This window comes from Neopelma chrysocephalum, unplaced genomic scaffold (genome assembly GCF_003984885.1).
Source record: "Neopelma chrysocephalum unplaced genomic scaffold, ASM398488v2 Primary Assembly neopelma1_82, whole genome shotgun sequence".
Classification (NCBI taxonomy): Eukaryota; Metazoa; Chordata; class Aves; order Passeriformes; family Pipridae; genus Neopelma; species Neopelma chrysocephalum.
This window is the reverse complement of record NW_020897744.1, coordinates 134,110-149,478: the sequence shown is the minus strand read 5'-3', so window position 1 is coordinate 149,478 and position 15,369 is coordinate 134,110. Positions and strand designations below refer to the sequence as shown.

Genomic DNA, 15,369 nt, shown 5'->3' with positions numbered 1-15,369 from the left:
CCCTCACAGCCAGGAATTCCTTCCCAATATCCCATCTAACCCTGCCCTGTGGCAGTGGGAAGCCATTCCCCTTGTCCTGTCACTCCAGGCTCTTGTAAAAAGTTCCTCTCTGTCTTTTCTGTAGACTCCCTTCAGGTTCTTTCTTTCAGGACACAACCAGATATTCAGTTCCCCCACTCCATATAAACTGTAGGACGTTGTTTGACAGCTGAAAGCTCCTCGACCTGCAGGGAAAAGCTCTGTTTGTCACCTCAGTAATCAATAAAATACTTGGCTTAAAACCCCCCTGTAATTGCATCAGACAGTTAATGCTGCCAGGAACAGGTTCTGAGGGGGTGGCAAGAAAGTTGAGTTTGTTCTATCTCCTGTTCCAATAATTCAATCCCAGGGAACAATTAAACCATTCATTGGTTAATGTGGATTTAAAAACATTGCCTTGACAGGAGTTTCTGTGGAGCAGCAAGAAATGCACGTTGGCAACCTCAGCTGGTTCTCAGGTGCCTTTTGCAAACAGATAAAGGGGAGTGGGAAGTGGAATTAAACTGACTGAAAATCAGGGAATGTCAGAGCAGGGAAGAAGGGGAACATCAGGAATGTGTGGAGGGGGAGGATGTTTCAGTGGAAGTTGTCTCTGTGTGTGTCCTACAAGGATCAGAAGGATGTTGCAGTGGAGGTCATTAAACTGGCAGTGATTGAGGTGGGAAGTCAGGACTGTGTTGTCTCATCTCTGGTACCTCCCAAAGCCTTGGGGGAGCCCAGACACCTCAGCTGTGGGTTGGAACAGGCACAGCCATCCCAGAAAATCTAAAGGATTGTTAAATGCAGCGTTTCCTCAAAAGCCCTGTGGTTGTTTGCACTAATTATTGTGGTGTGAAAAACCACCCAGCCTTAATTTTTGTGAAACAAGATATAGACTGAAGGGCTGCTGGTGTTGTGGAAGGAGAACAAACCCTGATCCAGCAGAATGGTACCCAAAGTGCATTTTGGTCAGGTTAATACTGGGAATGAAACCCAAAGTTCACAGGAGCAAGAGCAGCACACAGAAACTTTTCCAGAACCGTTGGGTAACTGGAGGGGTTGCTCTGGGAACATGATGGGTGTTTATTCTCTGTGTTTGTTGATTTTTTTTTTAAATTCATTTGTTGGCATCAGGAGTGGGGTCAAGGGCAGCCTCAGTGGGTTTGTTGTGAAACATTTTCATAAATGCCAGCAGGGCAGGAGCTGGAAACAAACTTGAGCTTTTGGACTCCCTCAGAGCCTGTGGTGCTTGTAGGAGTTAAATTCCCCTTTAGCCCACCCAAAATGAACCAGCCTCTGTAAACTTTAACATTTAAATGGTCTGGAAGCTGCTGAAAGTTTCTAGTTTTCTTTGGTTAGCGTTTTTACTTAGATAATATTTGGAATGCACTCCTTGGGCTGCTTTTTGCTGCTCTCAGTGGTTTTTCTTTCCCTTCTGTTTCTCTGAATTTCACAGGTCACTCAGTTTATCTGTATCTCCTTGCAGTTGTCATTTTTTTTGTCCATACTTTTAAAAATAAAAGTTCTGGGGTATAGTTAAGCTCCCTAGAAGCTGGCCCATGAAATTCCATTTGCATTCATCCCAGCTGTCTGCTTGCTTTGCACTTCTTTTGCCATGCAGAGCCCCAGTGAGAGGGAAGTATTATCTTGCAGAAGGGATCAAGTTGAAAATTCTCTGAAGGAAATATCTCTTCAGAATTAACCCCCATTCCTCACTGGTGACTGGTTCTGATGCTGAAGTGCCTGAACTTTCCTTAGTAATATTTACATCCATTAATCTGTGGAGTGATTATTGATCAGGAAAGGTGTTTAACATCAGGGGAAAGCTGAATTCTTTCATTACTATTAGGATTGAATTATTCTCAATATAGAATAATAAAACCTTCTCTGTATATTATTTGGTTTTAGTGCACATGAGTCCCAGCTCACCTATTCCCATAATCTTTCTTATTGTTCTAATTTGCATAATACTGTAACAGGACTTTAAAATCCATATGTAAGAGCAACTCTAAAGAAAAATGCAGTATCTTAATACTTTCCAAATTCCCCTGGGGCTGGGAATTTGTACTTGTAACATTGAAGTGATTAAATAACAGCACAGCCAGGTAAGGCAGTGGTTCCCTGCTCACTCCCTGAGATCTGTGGAATTATTGCAAATCTTGCACAGAATTTTGTGCATTTTTTTTATCTTCTGCTGACAATTTATTATTCCTGACCTTTGGACTTGTTTAATTACATAAGTTAAAATTATCTCTATTTCTTTTTAATGTAAGAAGCTATAAGACACATCAGTGCATTTCTTTTTAATGATTTTTTTTTTCTTTTTCTAATTAATCTTCCTTCTACCCCTCCCATCCCCAGGGTCAGTTAAGTGAGAGCATGGACCATGGAGGAGTTGGCCAATATGACCTGTAAGTTGCTGCTGGAAAATATCCTGTATCATTCATGCCAGCTACACATAACTTCTCATTTTGTCCCATTATTAAGGCAAACAGAAAATGTTGTCACTCTGCCTCAAATCTGAGTCATTTCTAGACATTTCACTATTGCCTCACGTTAAAATTTATGACTTGTATCTTGAAATAATAATAACAAAATAAAATCCTGGTGAAACCTTGCTACTTGTCTTTTAATCCTTGTTTCTCCAGCAAGGATTGTTGGAAAAACCCTGAGTTCAGGAGACAGATACCTCCAGCCTTGCTTCATTTACAGTTCCCAGATTATTCCAGTGGGGATAAGGAATAGTTCCAGTAGTTCAGCCACATTTCCTTGAGCAGGATCAATCTGTGTAAGTTTGGCAGGGCTGGAACACAGTTTAGAAGCCTCCTTAAATTATAGATCAGACTTTTGTGGCATGTTCAGAGTTATGAGACTCCTCCTGCTCCAGCTTTTTGTGCAAGGTATTTGTATTCTGGAGTCTCCCCATGACTGCTGGGGCTGCTGAGTGTGAGCTGACACTTAATCACCCCTCAGAGCCTCGTGTTTCCTCGAGCTCTTGAAGAAGTGTCTAAGTCAGTTTGAGGCTTTGATCTTCCAGACTTAACTCTGGTGTAATGCAGAGCACTGTGCATTGAAATGAAGGGATTGGAAGGAGATCTTGATCCTCTAAATCCCCCAAATTTGCAGGTAATCTCCTCCGTGCAAGTTGACACTTGGAGCTTTGCAAAGAATATTTCTTTTCGAAATGATATTCCCGGTGCTGAGGGTTCTCCAGATCCCCACAGGCAGGCTGTGCTTGGCCCAGAGTCACTTGCTTCCTTTCAGTGATCATTTAGGAGTATCAGGTGGGCTCATATCCATGTTTTATTCTCTCCAGGGGCATGGAACATTGTGAGAAGTTTGAGATTTCAGAGACCAGTGTGAACAGAGGCCCCGAGAAGATCCGGCCCGAGTGCTTCGAGCTGCTGCGTGTGCTGGGCAAGGGCGGCTACGGCAAGGTGAGAACTCCTGAGCCCTCCCTGCAGGAACAAATCCCCAGCATGGGAGAGGACTCTCTGCTGCCTTGGGCAAGCTCTGCTCTTCCCAGCCTGTCTTCTGCCAAGTTCATTCTGCCAGAGGGGAACCCCAAGGTTGGTGTGGTGGGACAGAGGTCCGGGCAGAGCATCTCCAGCTCTGGCAGCAGCAAATGTCCCAAAGTGCTTCTGGGTCCCCCCAGCAGCAGCCTTGTAGTTTTTGGGTCATCTCAGCTCTCTTTGGCAGAACTCTCCTTCTAACTTCCTTTTTTTTCTGATTGCTTATGTGTTGTTGTTCAGGTGTTTCAAGTACGGAAAGTAACTGGAGCAAACACCGGGAAAATCTTTGCCATGAAAGTTCTTAAAAAGGTAACCTGGATGTTCACATTTCACTGTTACCCGAATCTTAAAACAGCCTAACCTTCCATTTAGCTTTTACAATTGTCTAATGATTTATTATACCTAAAAATAAGTTTTGGTATATATACAGTTGATACCCGGGTACGGTTGAAATTCAAATTCAACTTTGAATTTTTCTGTCTGGGTAGTTCTTAGCAGCTCATTTAAATAGGCCAGGAGGTCCCTTCCAACCTAAATTACTGTGTAATTCTATGAAATAAAGATTTGAACTTATGCTGTGGTGAATTTATTTTCTTATGCTGTTGCTGACTCATACATAGTGTGGTGGTTTAATAAACTCAGAATTGAACTCAGTATAAAATCTGCCTTGTTTAACACGTTCTTGTGCTCACCTCTCCCTGCTTTTTGCAGGCAATGATTGTAAGGAATGCCAAGGATACGGCTCACACGAAAGCAGAGAGGAATATCCTGGAGGAAGTGAAACATCCCTTCATTGTAGACTTAATTTATGCCTTTCAGACTGGTGGAAAACTCTACCTCATCCTTGAGTATCTCAGTGGTCAGTATTTGAAATTCTCTTGCTTGCTGGTGTTCTACACAACCAAGAAATTGGGTTTCTCACCCCATGAGTAAAAGGCCAGTTAACAATTGGCTTGGTGTCTTAAAATGTGGAGCAGCTTAGTATTAAAAACATCCAGAACAACATCAATAAATTTTCTAATTCAATGAAATTGGGCATTTTTGTGTGTCACACTAAGATTGAGTGCAGTCAGAGAGTCCCTGAGGGTTTAGTTCCTGCAGGTTCTTCATGACAGAAGAAAGTATTGCCTTTATTTCAGGGATAAGGAAACAATCACAGATTAGAAACAGTTTTCTCAAAGCTGTAACAACAAAATACAGGGACAGAAATGCTCCTTTATTCCCAGCATTTCTTTAGGTTGCTGGAATTCTGAGAGTAACAGAATAGTGACTTGGGTTTTTTTTGTGAAACGTTGTACAGCAGGAAAAAATACCTGTTGCTTATAGTTTTCCTAGAAAATAGACTTTTGGCTGACTAAAAATGATACTTTAACTGAGTATAATCTATTTTTTCTCGTGACAGGAGGAGAACTATTTATGCAGTTAGAGAGAGAAGGGATATTTATGGAAGACACAGCTTGGTAAGTGAAGCTATTTTTGTACATTAATAGTTAGGGTTGTTTTTTTTCCAAGTGCTTAAATTATATATAAGTAGTCAGTCATTTCAAACTGGTGAAAAGAGCAGCTCAGTGGGTTTGGGGAGGGTGTCTGTGCTGCACTCACCACTTTGTGCTGCTGTAACTCCAGTCTTTCCACAGAGGAGGGTCCACTGAGGGTGTTTTCCACAGGGAGGTGTTTTGGGTGTTGGAGAAAAGGTTGTGAAAGATTTGCTGTGAATGCAATTCTGTTTGTTCTGGGTCCACACCCAATTTCCCAGCCAGTTCCAGGATTCCCAAGTCACTGCAGTGGCTGTTTTGTGATGCTCAGAGGTGTGAAGTGCTAATTATGGTAATGAAAGAGAAAAATACTTTGGAGTAGTGATACTTTACAGATAGACAAGTTGAAATTATCCCTTATTGATTAGGCTTTGCATTAACTGCAGTTGTTCTTCCCATGGACAAAGCTCTGATGTCCACGTGGGACTCTGGGTGCTGCCAGTTACCTCTTAGCTTCATTATTTCTTTTCAGCTTTGCCACCTAGATGTGGTTAGACACATATTTGAACCACTAAAAATGGTTAAAAATTCAGATTCCTCCAAATATATTCATTCTCAGATACCTACTGAGCAGGTAAACCCCATGCTAATATGTCATTTTGTGGTTCTTGGGGTCTGGGTGACTTTTAGGCAAAACCAATCTCAAAGGCATCATTGTTTTTCCTTTTTTCTCTCCCAGACTTCTAATGCTGCTTTCAAGGAACTGTTGCTAGGTACATAATAGTGCTCCAGCTGCTTTGCATGATTGAATATGTCTAATTTTGTGGCATATGTTCCCTTTCAGCTTTTACTTGGCAGAAATCTCAATGGCACTGGGGCACTTGCATCAAAAAGGAATCATCTACCGGGATCTGAAGCCAGAGAACATCATGCTCAATCACCAAGGTAGAAATACAGCCCTGAGTCAGCTTGGCAGGCTTTGGAAAACACTTGTGCAAAGGTCACAACTCCTCCCTCTGAGGAGAGTTTCCTTAGAGCAGGAATTGCCAGAGCTGATTGTCCTCAGTCACACACTGCGGTTCTTTGGGGCCCCAGTGAGCTGCAGGTTCTGTGGGTACAGACCCAGGCAGGTTTGGAGGTTTGGTTGACTTGCTTTTTGTGCAATTTTTCCTCTGCTGGATCAGAGGAAAGCACGTAAATATTATGTGAAGCACATAAATATCCATGTCTGCAGTGCAGAATCCATGACATTTGGGTCCATGGGGGTGTTAGGAAAGGCAGTTTAAGGCAGGATGTCCCATCACCTGTGCTGGAATGACAAATCCTATGAGGAGAGGCTGAGGGAACTGGGGGTGTTCAACCTGGAGAAGAGGAGGCTCAGGGGACACCCCATCACTCTCTACAACTCCCTGAAAGCAGGGTGTAGCCAGGTGGGGGTTGGTCTCTTTTCCCAGGCAACTCTCATCAAGACAAGAGGGTTCGGTCTTAAGCTGTGGCAGGGGAGGTTTAGGTTGGATATTAGAAGGAATTTCTTTCCAGAGAGGGTGATCAGCCATTGGAATGGGCTGCCCAGGGAAGTGGTGGATTCTCCATCCCTGGAGGTTTTTAAGAAGAGACTGGATGTGGCATCAGTGCCATGGGCTGGGAACCACAGTGGTAGTGGATCAAGGGTTGGACTTGATGATCTTGGAGATCCCTTCCAACCCAACTGATTCTATGATTCTGTGATTCTATGACTTCCCCAGCTGCTGAGGCTTTGCCTGACAGCAGTTTCAGTTCCTGGTTGCAGTTCCATGGCTGTGTGACACTGGTTATTGTGGCAGTCTGTACCAGCCACTATTTCCATGTTTTCTTAAACAACTGATTTACTTAGTCTGAGTCTTTGTACTGAATTATTCAGGGCACTTTGTTGAAGGTTGTTCTGTGCACTTTGAGGCAAGCAGTAACATTCAGTAACCTACTGTCTTAGCTGAATGATGCTTTAAAATCTCCACGTTTAACTACAGTTGTCTATCTGTGAGTAAGTTCTGGTGGTTTGTCTTGTTTCTCTTCAAGTGGCAACATTTAGTTTTATCTTTGTGTGATTACCTCGTTCTGTTTTATGACTGTATTGCTTTGTCAGACCACTGAAAATATCTGGAAGTAGCTCAGAGTTATTACAGAGCCATGTTGAATTTTTTTGTTTTTAATGTTACTTACAGACATGTCAGAATTGTAACAAGTCTGAAATTTTCTGTATTTCCTTTCAGGTCACGTAAAACTGACTGACTTTGGATTATGTAAAGAATCTATTCATGATGGAACAGTCACACACACATTCTGTGGAACAATTGAATACATGTGAGCTGCATGATGACACACAAAAGTATTACTCTGCTCTGGGGGGAATGGCTGAATTTTGCCTTTTTTAACTGATGGTTCATATGTTGAGCGACTTAGGAAAACTTTACTTGATAAATGTGGGTTTGCTTGAAAACTGAGAGTCAGAATTGGTATTAAGCTGGTTAAAACACTTTCATATTTTCAATTTTTCTGCTCACAGGGCCCCTGAAATCTTGATGAGGAGTGGGCATAACCGTGCTGTGGACTGGTGGAGTTTGGGGGCATTAATGTATGACATGCTGACTGGAGCAGTAGGTGCACAGTTATAATTGCATGTATTTCATGTATTTCCCTTTGTAGCTGTTGTAGTTCCCTGTGTCCTCACTCAGATGCATGTCTAAATACACATAATTTGTATATAATGCAGACTGCAAGTAAGAAATAAGTTGTGTTCACTACAGTCTTGACCTGCTTTTATCCAAAAAGAGTGATTTTCAAGTCCTATTTGCATTAATTTTTCCTGCTTTGTGAATGACTGAAGTGAGTTGTGCATGCACAAATAAGAGATCTGAACAAGTCCTGTTTTTCCTCCCCTTCCAATGGTGTTTTCCAGCCTCCTTTCACTGGGGAGAACAGAAAGAAGACAATTGACAAGATTCTCAAGTGTAAACTCAACTTGCCTCCCTACCTCACACAAGAAGCCAGAGATCTGCTTAAAAAGGTACAATTTGAATGCCTGTCAGTGCTATATATTTTGGAGGAAATAAAAATACAGGGATACCACTATGGCTGCTCAGTCCCAGCTTGATTTATTACTAAAGCAGTCAGTATTGTGTTGTGTGGTACAGAAAGTGATTTTCCTTGGAAATACAGTAGTTTTCTAACAAATGCAGATTTTCTGGTCGTTCTGTATTCATTCTGCACGGTGCTCATTCAAGTGATGATTCATGTCAGGACTAGTCTAGTCATAACAGCACAACTAATTCTGCTTTTTTGGCTGTTGTTTCTCATGAAGCTGCTAAAAAGAAATGCTGCCTCACGTCTGGGAGCTGGTCCTGGAGATGCTGGAGAAGTTCAGGTAACTTGCACTTAACTCAAGAACTCTTAAATTACCTCAGTGAGGAGAAAACAGCTCTGAGGGTCCATCAGGGCAGGAGAGTCTGTCTGTCTGTGTGTCTTGAAGGGTAATGAGCAGAAAGGCTGCCACATGTGACAGCTGATCCAAATCTGAAATCTTTAAAGCTGCACAAAAGCAGTTGTCCACTTGCTGGATAATTGGAGATTTGGAAGATAACTTCTGTTCTTTAGCTCTGCCTTCCAGTAGATCTTTTCTACCAGTTGTACACTGGTAATTGTGCAGCCCTGGAAGGGTGATGATGCTCTCAGCTGATGAAAACCCTGCCAGCCCTTGCACTAGTGCAGCTATTCCAAGGGAGAAGTTAGCTAAAAACTAAGGCAGAGGCTTAGTCCCTGTTGCCTCCAGCTTGACTTCTGTTTTTGTGGTGCCATTAACAGCATATTAGAGAGTCCTCCTTATTTCCCAGTTCTGATAACTTGTCATTAACACAATGTTTTGTCGTGGTTTTTAGGTATCTGACTTTAAAAGTTGAGGTGTTTTGCCTGTGAACTGGCTTTTTTCTAACCCTTTCAAGGAAAACATTGCAGGGACAGGAGTTGTCTGCCTTGGAGGTGTGGTATCAATTCTCAGCTCTGCTGATGTAGAATATATTGCACTGAACCCAGCTGTGATTTTGGAAGGAAAGCCACCAGGGAAAGGGTCTAAGAAACCCCTGTTAGTGGTTAAATTTGTGTGGTTTGTGCCCCAGAGGAGGTGCTGACTGTGCTGTTGTAACCCCTGCAGGCTCACCCCTTCTTCAGACACATCAACTGGGACGAGCTGTTGGCACGAAAGGTGGAACCTCCTTTTAAACCCTTATTGGTATGTACTGGGAGTGCTGGGAGATACTCCCTGTGTGCCTTTAGGAGAGGTCTTGATGTGGGATTACAGACTGGAGTGCCACTGATTCCTGGGACTTGGGTTACAGCTTGGGTGACACATTCACTGCTGTCAAGTCAAAGAGGCAGATCTGCCCTGCCCCCTGATCTGCTTCCCTTTGAATCCCTCCTGCTTCTCACCTGGAGGTTAAACAGACTTGCAAGTGCAGCTCACTCTGAATCTCTGCTTCTGAACCCTCTACAGTCAGTCAGTACTTAGTTTCAACTAAAATGAGAAATAGCTGCTAAGCAGAAGTCAATGAAATCACCTAATTAAGCATTTTCTGTGTTTGGTTATTAACATTTACAGTGCATCTTGTGCATTCTGGGCAGCACTTAAGAGTTTACCTCAAACCAGTGATGTGATGAACGAATCTCTGTTATCCCATCTTATATTTTGATGTCTGTTTTTCCCTCTGGGTACAATTAGCTACAGCAGCAGTGGGTTTTGCCACCCCCATAGTTCCCAGCTACTAAAAATCTCACTTTAAAGTGGCTCAGGCATCACTGATGTCCAGGATCTCCAGCATGGGGACTGCAGACTCTTTTCCCTTCACACTTTTGAATGAAATTCAGAAAGACTCAAGGCTGGTATTTCTGAATGAATTAGTGAAGATGGTTTGGGGTTTTTCTGTTATTAGCAATGCTATGAAAGTTGCTTGTACAAACCAGGTGGTTTTTTCCATGGTTGTATGAGGGTCCACACAAATGAATCCTTTGCCTTTCCACAAAGAATGAGAGAAGGGAACTTAGAGTTACTGTTGTTCTGTGGCCAAATTAAACAATATTCATAGTCACTTATTGCAGAGTTGTCCTCCATCCCTCACAGTGTAAACACTCCTGTATCTGCAAAAATGGGATTAAATTATCTGGAGAGGTTCCAGATTCTGAGAGTTGCAACTGTTCTGGTTGTGACGAGGGCTAAACTTGGCAAGAAACTGGCATTGTCATTCTGAAAGTTTCTGTTTGTAATTTGAGATTTTTTTTTTTTTTTTAAGGCATCTTTTTAATTTGTGTTCCTTTTTGATCCATAATTTTTGCCCCTCCCCCTTGCCTTTATTTCTCAGTGTCAGTGCCCATAGTGACCTCCCACTGGCAGCGACAGGATTCCGACACCACTCCAGGGTTTTACTCCAGCAGAGCTCTGCCAAAAACCTATGGAATGAACTCCACCCAGAGGCTGCACTGGTTGATATCTGTAATATAAACCCTTAACCATTTTGTTTTTGCAAAGCAATCTGAAGAGGATGTGAGCCAGTTTGATTCAAAGTTTACACGTCAGACACCTGTTGATAGCCCAGATGACTCAACTCTCAGTGAAAGTGCCAACCAGGTCTTTCTGGTGAGTGAGGAATGGCTGGAGAGGGAGGTTTTTACTGGGAGCAGGGGGGCACTGCAGCTAAATTAATTCTCTGGAATCCTAACTGACATTCAAAGCAAACCCTCATCACTGGACACAACCTCTGTGATGGGTTGGAGATGTTGGAGGGCTCTGAGGACACTTTGATATCGCTGAGGTTTTCTTTATGCACCAGCCAGCAAACGGTGCCTCCTTTCTGGAATGTCAGCAGTGTGATTCAGAGCTGCATTCTGAACCCTGGCCACGGGGTTGCTTTCACAGTCATGCAGAGAGAACAATGTCCAGTCCATAGAGCAAAATTAATTAAAGTGAGTGTGCCTGTGGGAGTCTGGGAGCAGAAATAGCCGGGTTGGAGCATCAGGTTGGGAACTCCCCAAAGTCCCACTGTTTGCTTCAAGGAGTAGAAGTTCCTGTGTCTGCATTTACTCTTCCTTTTGTAATTTTCTGATCATAATCAGGTTGTCATGTGGTCACTGCAGAGTGATCCCCAGGGTGAATGTTGCCTCCCTTGCTGTCTTGCAGGGTTTTACCTACGTGGCTCCATCAGTACTTGAAAGCGTAAAAGAGAAATTTTCTTTTGAACCAAAAATCCGCTCCCCTCGCAGGTTCATCGGTAGCCCAAGGACACCAGTCAGGTACCTCTCTTTTATTCCTTCTTTTCTTTTTTTTGTAACCCACCTTTTGACAAGTAGAAATTCAAAATGCAGCCTTGCTTCTCGGCCCAGCGCTTCCATTCGAGTTATGGGATCGACCCTGTTTTACAAACCACATTATCATGACAAATCTGTGGGGTTTGGCAGTGCAGGAAGTACTAATTTGCTGCTTTTTAGTGCTGCTGCAGCTTCACTCCGGTGACTTTGGTTCACCATCCCTCTAGAACTGTTTCAGAACATCCTAAGAGCTTTGTGCTGCTAAAGAATCACGTTAGTCCAGAAAGAATCGTGTCAGTGCAGTCAGTGCTCTTTGCTCAGATTTGCAAGTTGAAAGGATTCAGCAATATCTTGCTACTAACAAAGAACCAACAAGAAAAGATGGTTATGATTGAGCAAAAATTAGGGTTTTTTTTCTTCCTGATTTGATTCTGCAATCACCTAGAAATGCATCCTCAGATGACAGGAACGTGCTTTACAAGAGACAGTGGTAGAAGCTCCCCATGGAAATTTCTCAAACTTCTGGAAGTGGAAGGAAGAATTAGAAATGCTTCTCAATAGGCATTTGAGCTTCCTGCAGAGTAACAGATGCCCCTTGGTGCCGTATCTCCAGCTCTGATCTGTGTGTTTCTTGTTTTAAAGCCCCGTCAAGTTTTCCCCTGGGGAATTCTGGGCAAGAGGTGCTTCTGCCGGCGCATCAACCGCTCAGCCACCTGTGGAATACCCGATGGAGACGAGTGGGATAGAACAGATGGATGTGACAGTGTGTGGAGAGGCTTCGGCACCACTTCCAATCCGGCAGCCAAACTCTGGGCCCTACAAAAAACAAGCTTTCCCCATGATCTCCAAACGACCAGAGCACTTGCGCATGAACCTATGACAGAACCACCTTTGGGAGCCTCGCCAGGTGGAAACCGAGAACAGACGGGAGCCCCCTTGGAGCTGAAACACGAGGGCTTGTTTGGTTTACTTTTAAAAAAAGTGACAGTATCAAAGAGTCAGTCATTGCACAGAGAGACTTGGAAAGCAAAGAAAAAAAAAAAAACGGATTTTTTTCTTTTGGTTTTTTTTTTTCCTGTCAATCAATGGTGCATAAAAACAACAACAAACTTTAGCAAATGGTATTGCAGAACTCTATAGGCACGTCATCTAACGATTCCAGTGACATCTGCTCACCTTATCAAGGATTTCTCAGCTTGGAACTGACAGTATTAAGGGTCAGGATGTTGCTCCAGAATCACTGGTGTAGTGAATGTGTCGAGAGGAGGGTTAGCCCTTTCACTAGGCAGAGGATGAGACGCCTGTGCTTGCAGCTGAGGGGTAATTAGCATGCAAGCTTCGTTAAGAGGTTTCCTACAACGGGGCGGAATCAAAGATGAAAGCTAAAAATTAATTGGTATCTCACATTCAAAACATAATGAGTTTTTTTTATATATATATATACAAAAAAAAAAAAAGAAAAATATATATTTTTCAAATAGATTTTTTTGATTCAGCTCATTATGGAAAGGATCCCAAAATTGCAAACGCAGAATAATTGGTGAAGAAAGTTGGTTGTTTGTTTGTTTTTTTTTTTCAAGGCTCTGGTTCTGATTCTTCTCCTCATCAAACAACAAATCAATAAGTGAACCACTGGCCACCTTGGCAGTGTGGGGTGGGAGAGGACTGTTTTTCACTTGCTTCCCCAGCTGAAATCCCTGTTCCTGCAGGGACCAACGGATCCAATCAGAGGCAATGCTGCTATGTTGTTCTAGGCTTAACTGGAAGCCACGGGCTCACACACGTCCTGCTTATTTCATCCCTGTCCTCAGCAGACATTTCACTGGGAAACATCACTTTTTTTGTCCCCTTGTGCTGGCCCTGGGCTGGAGGCAGCTCAGCACAGCCAGGTTCTTACCCACAGCGAGATCAGGAGACTGTGCATCCATCACAAGGTCAGTAAAGATCTATAGCAAGTCCCACAGGGAACAGAGACAAACTCTACAGAGTAGAAGGAAATAACTATTTTTGTAACCGGTGGGTAAGAATTTGAGGATTTTTTTTTTTTTAAGTATAATAATTATTAATAAAATTTTGCTTACGGGAGTTCCCTGCCATTATACATTTCTAAATTTCTCCACATTTTTTTTTTCTATGCTGGGGCAATAAATTTGCTGATTGTACGAGAAAAAGTGTTCAATGGCCTTTCAGTGAATGTCTTCCACAGTGGGTCAGAACTTGAGCAACCTTCATTTAGGAAAACATGTTCTAAGGACACTATATTTATGTTTTTAAAACTGTCACACGATCTGTACAACTGACTTACAGGTACAAAGAATAAAATAAAGGTAAACTTTACCTTCCTTAAATATATACTTCCTGCCTTAAAGAAAGCATTTCCATGAGCATAGCTGGTGAAAGGGTTAAAATCTGCAGAGCTTTACACTAGTTTAGGGTGTGTCTGCTGTGTGTGTGTGTGTGGAGATGATCCAGCTGCATCCAAGTCCTGTCACTTTTTGCCTGCCACACGTTCCATTATCCTTAGTCAAACTGTGCAAAGTCTACTTCTGGTGTTTCACAACAACAGTAGGGATTTTTTTATCCTAGATTTCCGCTTACTCTGTGGATACTGAACCTTTTTTGAGCCATAGGATCCAAGCCATAAAACTCTCTCAAGCATTGAATCCGCTCAGTGCTCTTTGCTCAGATTTGCAAGTGGGAAGGATTCAGTGATACCTTGTTACCAACAACAAAAAACGAGCAAAAATTAAGATTTTTTTTTTCTTCCTTTTGTTAAGAAAGTTCATTTCCTGAGGCAGATCAAGTTCCCTTGCAGTGCCACACTGGAGGATTGCCGTTGTTCAGGGGGGGCGTTGTGAAACCAAAAGCCAAGTGCTCAGGAGTTGTTTGCACTCTGCATATCTGCAAACCTGGATTGCACTGTTTGCATTGGGGAATATCTGCCAAGGCCTCAACCTCCAGCACCTGGAGCCTCTGTTGCTGCTCGTTCCTGAGGTGCCCTGACGTGGCCACTGAGGAGAAAGGGACTTGCTTGAAAAATAGTCATTTTTGGAGGCAGATCTCTCTTGGTCCCAGTTCCAGCCACCGGTTGCTTTTTGCTTGGCTGGGTAGATTGTCCAGTGGAATTGGTTTGTTATGGCTGGCAAGAATGGCAAGAGTTGTTTGTCTGAGTTCACTGATGAATTACAACCCCCAACCCATCGGTTTTCCAAGGAAATTCCATGTACTGTCAATGTTTCATCCCATAGGTTCTAAGTTGAATTCCCTACCATGACTGTGAAACTTTGGGAGTGTGACTCAGACAGCAAGCACACACTATGCAATATGGTTTATCCTGTATTTATTTGTAAAAAGATCAGACATAGATCCTCTATATATATATATAATAGTGTCAAAATTACTAGTTGTGAACTGAGGGGAGTGGAGTTGTAGCTCCTGTCTGGCTATTTCAGATAAGTGCAGAATGCATTGAATATTGGAGAGCTTAACAAGTGCTTTCTTTTGTTCATTTAAAAATGTCTTAAATTTTTCATTAGAGTATAGAATCTTATTTTTTTTATTTTGTACAAGCTGCGCTTTTTTAATTATAATCACTGAAAAATTCACTATAATTTGATTTTATAGGATTTTTGTAGCATTACAAAAATATAGTAAAACTGAGGTTAATACCTGTTGTGGCTAACCATATAAAAAAAGTATTAAATCTTAAACTTGAACAAAAGTCATATTTTTTTTTACTAGATGTTAAATAGGGAAATATTTTGTTCTGCAGGTCATTATCAGAAAAGGTTTCTAGGTCAGCTGTGTTACCAGCAGTTTTTCTTTTTCCCATTTGATGCAGAAACTCTTCTGGTATTAAGATATTCCGAATTCCATCAGTTTTCTTGTGGGAGTGATGCATTTGACGCCATTCGTGTACTAAATTGTAATTTTGGGAATGCTGGAATAATTCCTACCAAGACTGTCTTAATTGTGCCATCTGACATTTGAATGTCATCCTGGTATTAGCTCATAATAAAAGATAAAAATCAACGAGT

The 15,369-nt window shown here is 42.2% G+C and overlaps 1 protein-coding gene across 2 annotated transcripts in view; it reads left to right on the top strand.

Annotated features, from left to right (window-relative positions):
- RPS6KB1 (ribosomal protein S6 kinase B1) overlaps window positions 1-15,369 on the top strand; it is a 25,657-nt gene extending 10,288 nt beyond the window's left edge. Inside the window, exons 2-15 of one of the 2 annotated variants that reach the window (XM_027691053.1) lie at window positions 2,380-2,429; window positions 3,335-3,455; window positions 3,771-3,839; window positions 4,242-4,389; window positions 4,933-4,990; window positions 5,850-5,950; window positions 7,255-7,345; window positions 7,548-7,638; window positions 7,941-8,048; window positions 8,343-8,405; window positions 9,189-9,266; window positions 10,557-10,664; window positions 11,205-11,317; window positions 11,975-15,369. In XM_027691053.1, the coding sequence (XP_027546854.1) occupies window positions 2,398-2,429; window positions 3,335-3,455; window positions 3,771-3,839; window positions 4,242-4,389; window positions 4,933-4,990; window positions 5,850-5,950; window positions 7,255-7,345; window positions 7,548-7,638; window positions 7,941-8,048; window positions 8,343-8,405; window positions 9,189-9,266; window positions 10,557-10,664; window positions 11,205-11,317; window positions 11,975-12,212 (1,419 nt within the window). In that variant the 5' untranslated portion in view covers window positions 2,380-2,397 and the 3' untranslated portion in view covers window positions 12,213-15,369. The other variant, XM_027691054.1, reaches the window with a different exon arrangement.